The sequence below is a fragment of the Argiope bruennichi genome, chromosome 3, assembly GCF_947563725.1.
Source record: "Argiope bruennichi chromosome 3, qqArgBrue1.1, whole genome shotgun sequence".
Classification (NCBI taxonomy): Eukaryota; Metazoa; Arthropoda; class Arachnida; order Araneae; family Araneidae; genus Argiope; species Argiope bruennichi.
In genome coordinates, this window is record NC_079153.1 from 11,935,928 (window position 1) to 11,950,628 (window position 14,701).

Consider the following 14,701-nt stretch of genomic DNA (forward strand, 5'->3'; position numbering starts at 1 on the left):
TTTAAATTCTACACATCTTAATTTATGCATTTGAAAAATAAAGAAGGTACTAACAAATGCAATGTATGTCAGAAAAACAAAACAAATAAGAAAATAATTTCAGATCACTTTCATTCAAATACACACTATTTGAGAAAAAAAAATTAACTGATTTAATTCATTTCCAAATATATGTTTTAAATATAATAAGAAGATTAAAATAATAAATAGGATTAAGAATAATTTTTTTTTTACTAATTAGATAAAATATTATATTGCTATGCATAATATTTTACTAGGAGGAAAAAAGAAATCATGTTAATTTTTACTTTAAAACATAAAAACAATAGCAAATGAAACAAAAAAAAAATGTGTACTTCTTCAGGACTTGCTCTCTTTTCTGTAGGTCTTGCGATTTTTTATTGAAATTGTATCCCTCAAAGTTTAAGATTTCCTCTTTCAACGCATCTATGTCTCTCTAAAAAAATAAATAATCACATTTTTTATACATTTGTTAACAAAAGCATTATTATATGCGATTTATAGATATAAACAAAAGAATACAACTTACTGGTGGCCACTGGTCATATAATATTCGATACAAATATCGCAAATATTTCATATCACTTTCATTCACTCTTTCTTTAACTATAAAAGGGATAAATGTTATCACAACTATGGCAAAAAATTAGCACATTTTTTTTAACTCAAATAATGGAGTGAAGAATTCTTCACTCTACTAATGTCTAAAAATTTTGATTAATCAACAAAATGGATTAAAATAAACAGTTTTAAAATATTTAGCATACTTACTTTCAGCAAAAACACCTAAATTTGTCACTTTCCCAGGGTTTAAGTTGTATACTTTAGGTTTCGATGATATCACTGGAACAGGAGCATTTGTAGATTTTTGTAGTGTTGTTTTCCCTAAATTATGTTAAAAAAGTTGTTTAAATTGGAAGCACATAAATAATAATAAAAAAAGACAAATTAAAATTTCAGTTTATTAAGTCAATAAACTAATTAAAGTACCACAATTCAGTTGTTTAAAAATCAAAATACTGTACAATTCAAAACAGAATGATATTCACAATTTAATTATGTTAATTTTTTGCTAATCATAAGGAAAGGTATTAGTTTTGCTTTTTTTACATAAAGATATGATTTAAAGCAGTTATCGATAATCAATAACACAGATATCTTTCTTTAATGAGTAATTGTAATTTTTAAAAAAATTATCAAGTAAGATGTATACATGGATAAGCAATTTTATTGGCGATACAGATATACAGTGATTTACATTTTTCTTTTTTTAGCTATGGATTTTAATATTTCTATTTTTACTCTTTATTTTCCCATGGTAATTATACTTATACAATTAAAGTTAGCAAAAAATCATTGCTATAAAATCATCCCCCAAAAATCAAAACTTATTTTAAGAAAACAAAGAACCTAATACTACTTTTTTTTTTCCAACAATGAATCTAAAACAGATTGAGGTATATAAATAATTTTTACTTTCCCATAATATATTTTTAAATTAACATTTCAGTTCAATCCACTGTAATTTCATTTATTTATTATAATAACAATTTATGCATTATATACATTCAGTTAATTAAAATGGTATTAATTAAAAAAAATTGAAAGCAAATAAAAGACCTTAGAAAAATAAATGATCTAAAAATTATTGCCGACAAAACATACAGCGCCAGCACAAATGATTTTATTAATATCTACAATAACAATATCTGTAATATATTTTTTGTTAATACTTTTTTCAAAATGCAGTACAGATTATAGGCCATAAAATCACTTTTGACCTTCCTAAATGGACTCAAACATTGTCTTAATAAAATTGAAGACTAAAAGTAAGAGTTCTTGAAAATCGAGAGATTTAATAAACAAATTATAAATGATACTCAGTTACCTATATATGATAAAAAAAAAAGGATTAACCTCAGCATTTAATTGATACTGAAGTTAATTTTTAAAACAGAAAACAGATGAAACTGCTGTTGTCTGCATGTTTTAAAAACTGGATGTTTCATTAAATCAAATTATAATCCTTCATTATGCTCCTATCTGTCAGAATAAATTTTGAAAAATACACTTTTCCAAGTTCAGTTTCTAAAACAAGTACAACCTATTTCTAGTACCAAAGTTCTAAGAAATTCTCAACAAAGAATTTCAATATTATTTTGTGTTACCACAGATGCATTTAAATTACATTTTTCTTTAATCATATGCCTATTGAACATACAATCGTTTGCTTCTCATAAACATATAGTCTCATGCACAATTTAAAATACTAAACTCATATAACAAACTTTTTGAGGAAGCTCACTCTTAAACACCAAGAAATTGCAACTCTTTTAAGTTTTGCTCCCAAAAACTGTTTTTAAAAAGTGCCATAAGTAAATTTTCCTTTGCTCAATGGAACTTTTTAATATCTATTAACCATGACTTTCTAGCATTAGGGAATGAAAACCTTTGTTGTTAAAAATCCCAATTAATATATCTAAATCAAAACAGTACATTCATTCCTTCTTAAATGCGTACACCTACCTTTATTTATATGCAAAAAAATTATTTAATTTAAATAATGCAATTTATTATGACTAAGGATTAATTTCTTATTTATTTAATACTAATAATAAATATGGATCAACTTTTATTTCTTTGCATAAGATGAATCAACTTTTATTTCTTTGCATAAGATGAATCAACTTTTATTTATTTATTTTTTTTTTTGTCATAATTTGTTATACAGAAATTTGATATTATTTGTCTTAAAAAAACTTGGAAATTGAAAAGCAAAAACAAATATGCACTTCAAAATTTAAAGCATCCTTTATTCATTTAACATAAATTATTGTAAGATTTGTTACTTTTCATATAACATATAGAAAAATGGATGAAACTCTTAAGTACAAAAAACAGTTCAAGAAATTATATTTTAAAATCGGACAATAATTTAAACTGGTGAGGTTCTACTAACTCTGAAAATTTAATTACAAATGAATTCAATAATTCTCACAATAGTTTGAACTAATAAAACAAATATTCTGAAAAATATTTAATATTCATGGTTAATTTTAATATTCCATATATTCATATACATTTTTATATAAATCTAGAACTAGTTAAAAAATAATAAAACAAATTTTATGATCTTCCAAGGACAAAAAATTTGAATATGACTTGAATATTGATATTAAGTATCAAAAATTTGATGTCAACTTACTTAAAGACTGCCTTTTAATTTCACTGCTTTTAATTTCTGGTTTCTTGCTTCTCATTTCAGGCTTCTTACTCTTTATATTCATTTCAGGTTTCTTACTCTTTATATCAGGTTTTGTATTCTTTGTTTCAGGTTTCTTACTCTTTATATCAAGCTTTGTCTTCTTTACTTCAGTTTTCACATTCTTCAATTCTGGTTTTTTAGTTCTTATCTCAGATTTTTTATCTTTTATTTCAGATTTTACAGATTTACTTGCTTGAGATCGTTTCTGCACTAGAAATGAATACATACAAGTTTTTTATAACAAACATTTCTATGAACATACATAGAAAAATGACAATAATTAATAAATTATGGCTTTGGAATAAAAGTAAATGTGCAAAGAAATAAACCAATAAAAAATTAAGTTTTTTTAAATACTTTTAAATAAATAAAATAAACAACAAATTGAAAAAGTGTAAAACGTGTACATATAAAGACAAGCATATTAAAATTTTTAGATAAATGCAGAAGCAGTTCCATATACCCTTTAATTTTCTTAAATAGAACTTTTGTAATAATAAACGATAAGGTGGTGGCACCTACACAAAGTATTTCTTGTAATTGTATTCAGCATATTAATGAAAGGAATTCAAACCATAAATTTAAACTCTTATAACCAATAAACATAGAAAAAATAGTACTTGATGAAATTGAGACTCATCATTTGAAAAGAAAATTAGCAAAATCAAAGTATAATGATAAGGTAAATGATTAAAAATTAGAAAATATTAAATTGTTTTCATTCCACAATTATGGGAAATTCATAGATGATATAATTCTAGAATATGAGTATAAACCGAATAAGCATGCACTGAATTCCACGATTTCTTTTTAATCTATCATGAACATAAATCTATCTCATAAAATTTTCAGTTATATATATACATTAGGTCTTTATTAATTTATGCCAATCAATGCATTGTCATTTTGAATTGGTGGGATTATTGGTGATAATAATTTTGAATATCCATTGCAAAATGGTTTTTTTTTTTAAATTTTAACCACTCAGCTTACACACTCTTATATTTTCCTATATACCGCAATTTATTTGCCTCATTTCATACACACAAAATCTGGTTAATTGAGGCCTTCAATCACCTCTTCATTTTTGTCAGATATTTTAGAATGATCTTGTAAGTCGATAATTTTTTTAAAGACAAGCATATGATTATGCTTTTTACTGTTGTTTCTTTGTCATAGAATTCATCAAAAAACAGTAGTACCAATCTTACTTTGAATTACACTTACTAACTTATCAATATATATATATATATATATATATTTTTCAGATCACTCCCTTTTATATTTCAAATTAAATATCAGAATTATATGGTAAAACTTTATAGTGACCAAGACACTTAAAATATAAATTCATTAATCTTCATTAAAAAAAAATTTTCAAGCATTTTTAAAATGTGGAAAACATTATACTTTGAGAGTTGTCTTGCACTGCGCTTCTTAATCTTTTCCCAACACTCTTAGTTTCATCATCATCAAGTAAACTTCTTTTAATGCCTTCTAAAAATAAAATCAAATTTCATAAATTACAAAACTTGGAAGCATAACAATGTTCATAAATTTCAGAATACAGGTATATAAAACCATAATTATTTTCAAAAACTTATTTTTAAATTACTAAAATGTTAGAATAAGAAAATTATCCACTACTATACTACATTAATTTTACATCAAATCATTGTAGGGAATTTTATGAAACTATGAATTACATAGGATGTGACAAAATTTTTACTTTGAATAATCTTCACTATTTCTCATGTAACAGTAATTGTACTGATTTCCCTGCTTATAAACTGATGCATAGAATCAATTGTCAAACTTTTTTTACAGTATGCTGTTAATATACAGGTTCCTCATTATGAACATTGCTGTTTAAACTGAGAACACATGGTCCACTTAATTTTGAAAACCATAATCTTTAGATATTCAAAATTAAGCCACTTTCTTTAAAAAATTGTTAAAAAATCGAATATACTGAAAAAACATTCAAAACGTACTGAATCATCAAGAAAGAATCAATCTAACTATTCAGAATGAGACAAAAACAATATGAGAAACAGTAGGCACCAATTTATAAGTTACACATTTTGTATATGATGTATTGAGTACACACTAAGAACCTGAAACAAGTGTTTATCAACTTTTGAGTCTTTGCAAAATATGATTCAGGTGAGCATATGTAATAAATGTAAAATGAAATAAAATAGCAGTAGAATCTGCTATTTATTTGTGTGTGTGTGTCTAATGAGCTAATGAAAATAAAAACAAAAACTAGCATTTATAACTGGATTTACATAATTCTGTCCCATCTTGATAACAAAATAATCTAACATACACTGAGAAAATAAAAAATGATGGGGGGGGGGATGAAGACGAGAACATTAAGCATGCCAAGAAGTTTCGTGGAAAAAGCCATGTGACTGTATATTTTCATATATATATTCATTTGTTTTGTATATATCATTTGTTTTCATTTCATTTGATGATTAATAATCATCTATGTCAGCAATATGATGTTATGAAGCTTTTTTACTATCTATAATTAATTTTTAAAACTCCAGTGACAATCCTTTAAATAGACAGAAATTCAAAATTATATATCAACACGTTAAAACAAAATGCATAATTTCCTTGTGATAAGATAATAATCAATGTAATTTTAAATTATTGTTCAATTTTGTTTTTGTGAAACATATAATTACTTTTAAATGTTTTCACAAAACATGAACAGGCAAGTTTTAAAAATATGAAGCCTTGTTCTCTTATCTAAAATCACTGATTTTCCATGTAGCTAGATAAGACAATGGTGTGAATAAGCAATTCAAAGCAATGTAATGCTTCCAAAAAGATTGTATTTCAAAGAAATTATACAGGTCTCTACTAATTTGAGAGAGGGAATTAACTCTTAATTCATTTACTTTTATATACAATAAAAGTTTTAATTATCATGATTTGTTGTGAAATACAATAATAATTATGGAATAATGAACAAAATAATACTGATTTTGGATTAAAGATAAATCATAACATTTTGATAGTCTTACTTTTTGGATTCTCTTCTTTAACAATCTTTGCCTTTTTTGCTGGAACAGGAGTAGATTTACTAGAAATATCTTTCCTCTTTTTAGTATCTATAAAAATTTTAAATGGTGTTTGAAAAATGAGAAGAGCATAAGGTTAAAAATCTAACAAGGAAAAGAACATCGATAAATATTTATTATAAAGAATTCAAATTTACATTCTATGCTAATTTTACAACATTTCAAATGGGAAAAGCATAAATCTAAGTCATCAGAAAAAAAACCATTTTAAAAAGTGGAAACAAAACAAACATCAATATTGTTTAGATTATTGAATTTAAATGAATGCACACATTTATGAATAATTAGAAGAACTAATTGTAATAATACTAAGTCATGGACGACATCTTTACATCAATTTAAACAGAATGTTTAATACTTTAAGAATTAGGATTTATCAATAAAGAATATGAAATGCAGATGCATCCCTTAAAATTTATCATACAAAATAAAAACTGACAAAAAGCAAACTAAATGCAGTTTAAATTTTTTAACTGTTTGCAAAACTTTTTTTAATCATATTTTATAAGCCGAGTTTACTCCACAGAAGAATAACTATGCAATAAATTCTAGATTCAGATGGAAGTTAGCAAACATGAAGAAAATTTCAGTCTTTGCAATTAATGAATTGGAGTGGTGTTATTTATAAAACATTAGCAATGGCAAAAAAAAAAAAAAAAAAAAAAAAAAAAAGCCAAATGGATAGAAAATATACATCAGTTTATTTTTTTTAAAAATAGATGAAAATACTATTGAGTTTCAAATATAGAGCATTTCTTTCATGTTTATTTTCAAATTAATATTATAGCCTTAAATCATCAATCAAAGTAAATAATAATAAAAAAATTGTTATAAAAATGTCAATTATGACTATATTTTTACAAATATTTAATCAAAATTATTTTTATAATTATATTTTATGATAATGACAGAGTTGACTTGAAAGAAATTTGATATTCAAAGAACATTTTTAGTAAAGAATAGTTTAAAGATATAAAAATCATTACAAGTAACTTAGATGCTGATTATGAAACATAGATTTATGAAACCCTTCAATATAACATAATTAAAGAAATTACAACATACCTGTTTTTTTAACGTCTTTTTTCTCCTTTTCTGAAGGCCTTGTACGAAGTGTACGTGATTTTGGCTTATCCTCTTCTTTAACTGAAACAATGAAAATATATATGTATTATAGATGCTAAGAATGAAAATTGAAATTGAACTGCATTCATTCAATTTCAGAGTCTAAAATCTCATTCAAATTGCTAATTTTTCAATAAAGCATTAGAAACATTTACATTCATAAAATTCAATATTATTCATACAAAAATTACTTAACATGTGTTTTAAACATAATTATATTTATTTAAGAAGTTTAAGTGTACTATAGTCTTTTCATAATCGGGTACTTCCCAAATCTATCCCCTTCAGAGATCTATTTTTTTTAGAAACATGCTGATGTCAGTGATTTGGGATAGAAGTAAACAATGGGCTGTTACTATTACTATTTTAAATTAAAAACATTTATTTTATTTTAAATAAAAATAAGTATTTTAAAATAGAGTTTTGCATATTTTGTACAGTAAAATACATCTTGTTATTAAAATGTATTTTTTAAATGAATCTCCATAAATCTGGTGATGCTATTAACCCTGTAGTCCTTAGTTTTAATATTTGCCCAATTACTGGGATAATAACAACTAATAGGAAACTAAATGAAGGCAAAAAAATTAAAAAGAAGAAAAATTAATATAACTAATATAAAAACAAACATAATTAAATGTTATTTATGATTACTAAAAATTACTTAAAATAAATTTTTCTTGTCTTATTTTCAGGTTAAAAAAACATTTACATAAACAATGGTATAATTATTGAAAACTGCTTTATCCAATAAAATGAAAGCAATCACATGAGACATATCTCGTTAATATTCTGTGTTTTCAGTGCCCCCCCCATATTCTGGTTATATATATATATATATTAAAAAGTAGAGTTTAAGTTCTACTATAGTAATAGAACTTGTCGAGAAAAAAAATGATTAATTCTGATATTTTAAAACAGAAATCCATTTATTGATATTCTTTAAGAAATTATGTTTCTTGAAACTAAGTGAGTTTAAAAGTTTAGATTTCTTAAATTCTGAATTATAATGAGAATTATACAATATTATTTTACAGAACTTTTGGAAACCTTTATTTCAGATTCATCAACAAACACCTCAATTCCTGCTAATACTGTTGCAGAAGTCCAGTCATGTATGTGCCTCGAGGTGGGTTGGAGCAATCAACTTGTGATTATCTTATACTGGCAAATGGCTGACATTTTATGAGAATTCTTTTAGTTAACATTTTGTAAATGATGGCTAAATTTTGTTATATATGTGCTCTTTATTTTGTTTAATTCACAGTAATTCACTGCCTCTTTGATATTTACATGCTAAGTTTGTTGTATTTTATTTTCTATTGTCGCTATGGACCTGCTATTTCACAATACTATAGAGGAGAGAGGAATCCCTTTATCTTCACTAAATCATATCATATAATAAAGATTGTTGTGAATTTCCGAAACTGCCATTTTGAAAATAATTTTGATATAAAAGAAAGCTATTCAATAGAAAATCAACGAAGTTAAATCTCCAATAAGATGAAAAATTGGGTATTTTTTTTTAAATTATACAAATAGGTTGCATTAGAAGAAATTTAAAAATCATATGACTTGGTAAAACAACAAAATAGCAGCAGCAATTGTTCTCTTAACACTGTATTAAAACTGGAGATTGGTACATTTTTTCAAGAAACAGCAAAAATCTCACCAAAACATATATGATATGTATATGTTAATATATATGATAATATGTAACATAATTCCAGAATGCAATAAAGAAATAACTACAAAGTATATCACAGTAATAGGAAAATTTAATGCAATATTTAATCATATGTAGCAAAAAAAATTTATCACTTATTTAAAAAAAATATTGCAAATAATATGATTTTAAAATCAAAATTAAAATTATTTTTATAAAAGGAAAATATTATAAAATTTTTCACATTAAGAAAAATTGTATAAAAATTATATCTTTTTCATGCATATTTTAATAAGAAACATTAATGATTTAACAACTTTGATTTTAAAATTTAATATATGAAACAAGAAATATAAAAGAAAAATGTGAATAAAATTATATTTCGCCTAAAAAAAGGATACGAACAACTTTCAACATTATAAAATTTAATGTTTTATGTTAATTAGTAAAAAAATCATTATTGGCAAATATAAGTATAATTTATTTTGAAATCTTTAAAAACTTAAAAAATTATACATGAGGTCTCTGTATTTAAAACCAGATGAATTTATGATCTATTTGTAAAAATTTATGCAGTTAATATTTGAGATCTGAATATATTTGTGGACTATCAAACAATTAATTCTCTTAAATTATAGCAAATTGTGGCTAAGTAAATTGTAAATCTGGTACATTTTGCGATTATATTAAAAGTACTTGTATTTTAATCACATGCCATTAGCAAATACAATCTATAGATTAACATGATATTTTTGACAATTAATCACTGGTTTCAATAACCATAGCATCTTTGGCAACTGTTTCTGGTGCTCAATTGCTGGCATGCTGTTAATACATAAATTCCTATTAAAAGTAATTAAACTTTTACATGTTTAGTATTTTCAAAAGAGAAAAGTAAATCCTTCAAAACTAAATTATGTATAAATTATAAACAAAATGATTGAAATATTTATTTGTTTAAAGTCTTAAACTGGAACATGATAATAACAATGAAAGTTACTGATTTGAAAATATTGGGGAAATAAATTTCTTACCATCTTCTTTAGCTTTCTCAGGTTCTTTAAGTTTTCTTTTTTTCAGAGGTAATTTCGAAGATTTTTTTACCCCAGATAACGCTTTATCATTTAGCATTTCCAATTCTATTGGCTCACATGCAACAACAATAGTTTCAGTCAATCTATCAATTTCTGACTTTGTATTCATTTCTGATGGATGAATTTCCTTCGTTTCATCCACCTCTTTCTTTACTGATTTATATTCATACTTTTCAAGTGGATGAGCTTCATTTGTTTCAGTCATCTCTTCTAATACTGTATTATTTCCATCTTTTTCTGATAACTGGGCTTTATTTGTTTCCGACAAATCTGCTGGTGATTTAATTTCATTTCTTTCCTGCATTGATTGGCCTTCACTTATTTCCATCTTTTTCTCAGTTATTGATTTGTTCTCATCTTTTTCAATCAATTTCTGGATTTTAATTGTCTCTTCAAAAGTTGACTTGTTCTCACCCTCTTCTTGAAATTCTACCTCATCCTTTTTAGTTCTCATTTCTACTTGTGACTTACATTCATCTGGATCAGGCAATTTATCTTCATTTGTTTCAGTCACTTCATCCACCGTTAACTGATCTTCATTTCTTTTACTTAAATCCTTTTGTACTATTTCTACTACTACTACATCGTTATCTTCATCTAAATTATCACTTTCTTTCACTTCTTTCAAGTCAGATTTTTCACTCATCGAAACTTCATGATCATTTAAAACATCAGATTTGAAAGAAGTTTGATCTTCTTTCAACTTTTTCGATGACACATCAGTTTTATCTGGCTCTGAATTTGATTTGTTTTGTTCTTGGTTTTCCATATTACTTATTTTGATATCGTCCATTTTTAAAATAGGGTCTAAAGCAACAAAACTATGTCTCAAACAAGAATCTTTTAATTCTTCATAGTTATCTATTTCATTTAACTTAAATGCTTTGCTGGGAGAGAGCAATGGTTCTTGTTCATCCTCAATTTCAACCAACATCTCAGCCACAACTCCATCAAGAATGAAACGAGTGACACTGGATCCATTAGAAGATGAATTAGAAATGGAAGATTTCAAGCTCATAACTGTAAGAAGTATTCCTACAGAATAAAAAAGGGACTATTTAATGAAATAATATGAAAATATTTATATCTATGTAAACAACAAATACAAATATATTTTTTTTAATTAGGAAACAAAAAAAAATTCTTAATCATCCAAGGAATCCAATTAAGTATTGAGAAAGAATTTTTAATACAGACCAATCACATTTTTGATATATTATCAAATTATTGTAATCTAAAAAAATATTTTAGCTGCAAATTTTTAAGAAAATATGTTATATTATTTATTTTTTGAAATGAACTTTAAGACTGAAAAAAATCTATTTCAATTGCTTGGAGAATAAACAATTAGAATTTTAAAGATATTTTTTTGATGCAATAATACAAACAGAAACCAGAGAATGAAAAATGACTGTCATTTTCATTATCTTAGCACATTATTCAGAACAACACATATTTACTAAAACACTTTCAAAATTATTTTGCAATTCTAATTTATTTTACAATAATTTCTTTGTCATGCTTTAAAAAATAATTTATTAGAAAAGAAACTTTGGCAAAGAATTGTTTCCCCTTTACTTCACATACTCAACACATAATTTAAATTATATAATAAAAGATTTTTAGAACACCTGAAATAGACAGCAAAGACTTGGAAAAAAACTATTATTTACATTCCATTTATAATTATTTTATATATTGAACAGAAGGAAAATATATAATTTCAATCTGACGTAAATCAGAAACTTTATTAAGATTCAATGCTAAATAAATAAACCGTAATAGAAATGTCATATGCTTTAAATCAAATATGCCATTCAAATAAAACCCAAAGACACAAATAGTTATGAAAACAATTTTGGGAATACACTTTTTCTTGGGTTTAACCAAAAATTTTAATGTGGTTACAGTTGCAATGAGTACAAATTATGACACTTTTATTTTGAAATTGACAGTAGTTGTTATAAAGAATAATTTGCTGAAATGATATTTTTTCTAGAATGGAACTCCTATCTTCCAAAATATAAAAAGAGAAATCAGCACTGCAACATTATGTTGGAAGAAAATCTTATATTTTGCTATGCAAATTGCCCATACTACCCAATTATAAGTTAATTTTGTGATAATAGGTATAGGATTCTGCCAAGTTAACAAAAAAAAAAAAAAATCTTCGTGTTATGAAAACTACCATATCATTATTCATTGAAGCTTAAAATACAAAATTCATTTATTTAAGAACTAATGAAAAAAAATTATAGCTTGGTAAATGCAACTTTTAACAATTATGCTATTTTTCATATAAATTAGTCTCATGTTTCAGGCAATTTTAATGAAGAAATGGTTTTATTCTCTTCCTACCAAAGAGAGGCAACTTTTGAAAGTCAAGTTCTATATTTTCAGCAGTAATCTCATGCAGAACCCAATACTCTTAAGCAAATTAAAAGTTCTTATCAGGTTTTGTGCAACAGCAAATGATCAATTATTTTGAAGCCAATGAATGATTTGATAAAGATACTAATTGTTCCATTTTCTCTCCTATCTAAAAATCGTATCATTACAATTTAACTAAAAGTCATGGAGTATATCATAACTCAAAGTGAAAATATCATTGAGAAAATTTCAATTTCCTCCCTTACTCTTTTACTGTTACTATATGTATTTTTAGTGATTCTACCATGAAGCAAAATTTCTTTATCAATTGATCTAATAAAAAGTATAAGTAAATTTAAAAAAGTTCTATATTTTTGTAACTGTTTCAAAAATAAATTTTATTTCTGTCATTAAAAAAAAGCTGCTTTCAAACATACAACCTCTAATATCGCTAAAAAAACTTATTTTTGTTGCACATGTAACATATAGGCTAATTAATTAAACAAAGGATCCAAAAGGTCATCCAAGTTTGTCAACAGATTTGCCTAATGATTAAACATTAGAGATATCAGCAATTCAGTCAACTTGACAATCAATATTTCAAAATGACTATTGAATTCAAATGAATATTGAATATGTTCCTGCAATCTGTTTGTATTTTTCTTCAATCAGCATTCACACATTTCAAAATAATAAAATTTTATTTATTAATTTTATTCAAGTTCTAATTTAATTAATTTTATTAATATATGATCTTAATAAATTAGTGAAATATTAAAAAAAATAGTTCTCTTACTTCTTTTATTTCTTTTGGAATAGTAAATTTGCATATTAATAGCTTTAAGCAAAAATTGGCAAATGGATTAATTTAAACTTCATAAATTAATCGAGAAAATATGCATATATATTTGAAGCAGTTAAGCAGTATTAAACAAAATATAATAAATATTTCTTACATTTTATCCAAATTATGGAGTGAATCATGCATGGATAAAAGAATTTTTTTCCAGTACTTTTCTGGTTCCGTTCGCCTGAAAAATCCACTGCCTTTAATTTCATGAAGAAAACATGCACTATTAACATAATAGTAACCTTAAAAACTTATTAAATTCAATATATATATTCTCATTAACTATGTCCCTATTACAAATTATTAATTCCTGACATTTTTAATAAAAAACACTACTTTAGTAATTTTTCATTATCCTGAAAAATATACATTTCAAAATCAATTTTATATTAAAATTTACTTAAATTAAATATTATTGGTTTTTCACCCATGTACAGAGAACAAATCTTTACATTTACCAAATTTTATTCATTTTGATAGCAATTATGGCTAAAATATTTTCCTACCATTTGGCTTACTTTTGTGACTATAAAATAACATGATCAATAAAAATTGTCTGAATCTTATCTGACATTTATTTTAGATTTGAATTCTTTGAAAACATTACTAGATATACATGATACTTTGATGATCCATCCTTACTTATATCAATAGAAAAGATTTAAAATCTGAAAAATATTTTTTTCCCAAAAAATTCAAACCTTTTTAGCAATTTTTTTTATATACAAAAATTTAAGATAAATGAATATAAATGTTTTGACACATGAAATATATTTTATTGTTTTCCTTTTAATAATTTATAGTATTTAATGCTCAGTTTTGAACTAAGAATTTAAAAAAATAATTTTGAAACTATTCAAATTTTTCAAAAGAATAAGAATCACAATAAAAAAGTTTTTGATATAAAGTATCACAAATTGTTAAAACGTTATAAATTACAGAGTTTAAGATAATGTGGCAAGTTCATTTTATATGTGTATTATTCAGATAATTTAATATTTGTCTCTTGGAGATATTTTTCTCTCCATTTTATGAACTACTTTTGATTCACATATGTACAGTGACTTGAACAATTGAGAAAACACTTTAGTTTTACTCAATAAATTCTACTTTCAATAGAAATAACACATTACTAAGAAGTGAAAACATTTTCTTTTATTCTTATGCATAATAAATGGTTTAATTTAAAATAAAGAACAACCAACAAAAAAC

At 24.4% G+C, this 14,701-nt stretch overlaps 1 protein-coding gene across 1 annotated transcript in view; it reads right to left on the reverse strand.

Moving 5' to 3' along the window:
- Nucleotides 1-14,701, reverse strand: part of LOC129963154 (uncharacterized) — a 56,294-nt gene that overhangs the window by 35,056 nt on the left and 6,537 nt on the right. The window contains exons 2-10 of the mRNA XM_056077267.1: nt 13,596-13,670; nt 10,210-11,304; nt 7,450-7,530; nt 6,328-6,414; nt 4,697-4,783; nt 3,227-3,496; nt 793-906; nt 551-627; nt 357-457 (exon numbers count right to left, since the gene is read on the reverse strand). Of these exons, the coding sequence (XP_055933242.1) occupies nt 357-457; nt 551-627; nt 793-906; nt 3,227-3,496; nt 4,697-4,783; nt 6,328-6,414; nt 7,450-7,530; nt 10,210-11,287 (1,895 nt within the window). The 5' untranslated portion in view covers nt 11,288-11,304; nt 13,596-13,670. The remainder of the gene's footprint in view (nt 1-356; nt 458-550; nt 628-792; nt 907-3,226; nt 3,497-4,696; nt 4,784-6,327; nt 6,415-7,449; nt 7,531-10,209; nt 11,305-13,595; nt 13,671-14,701) is intronic.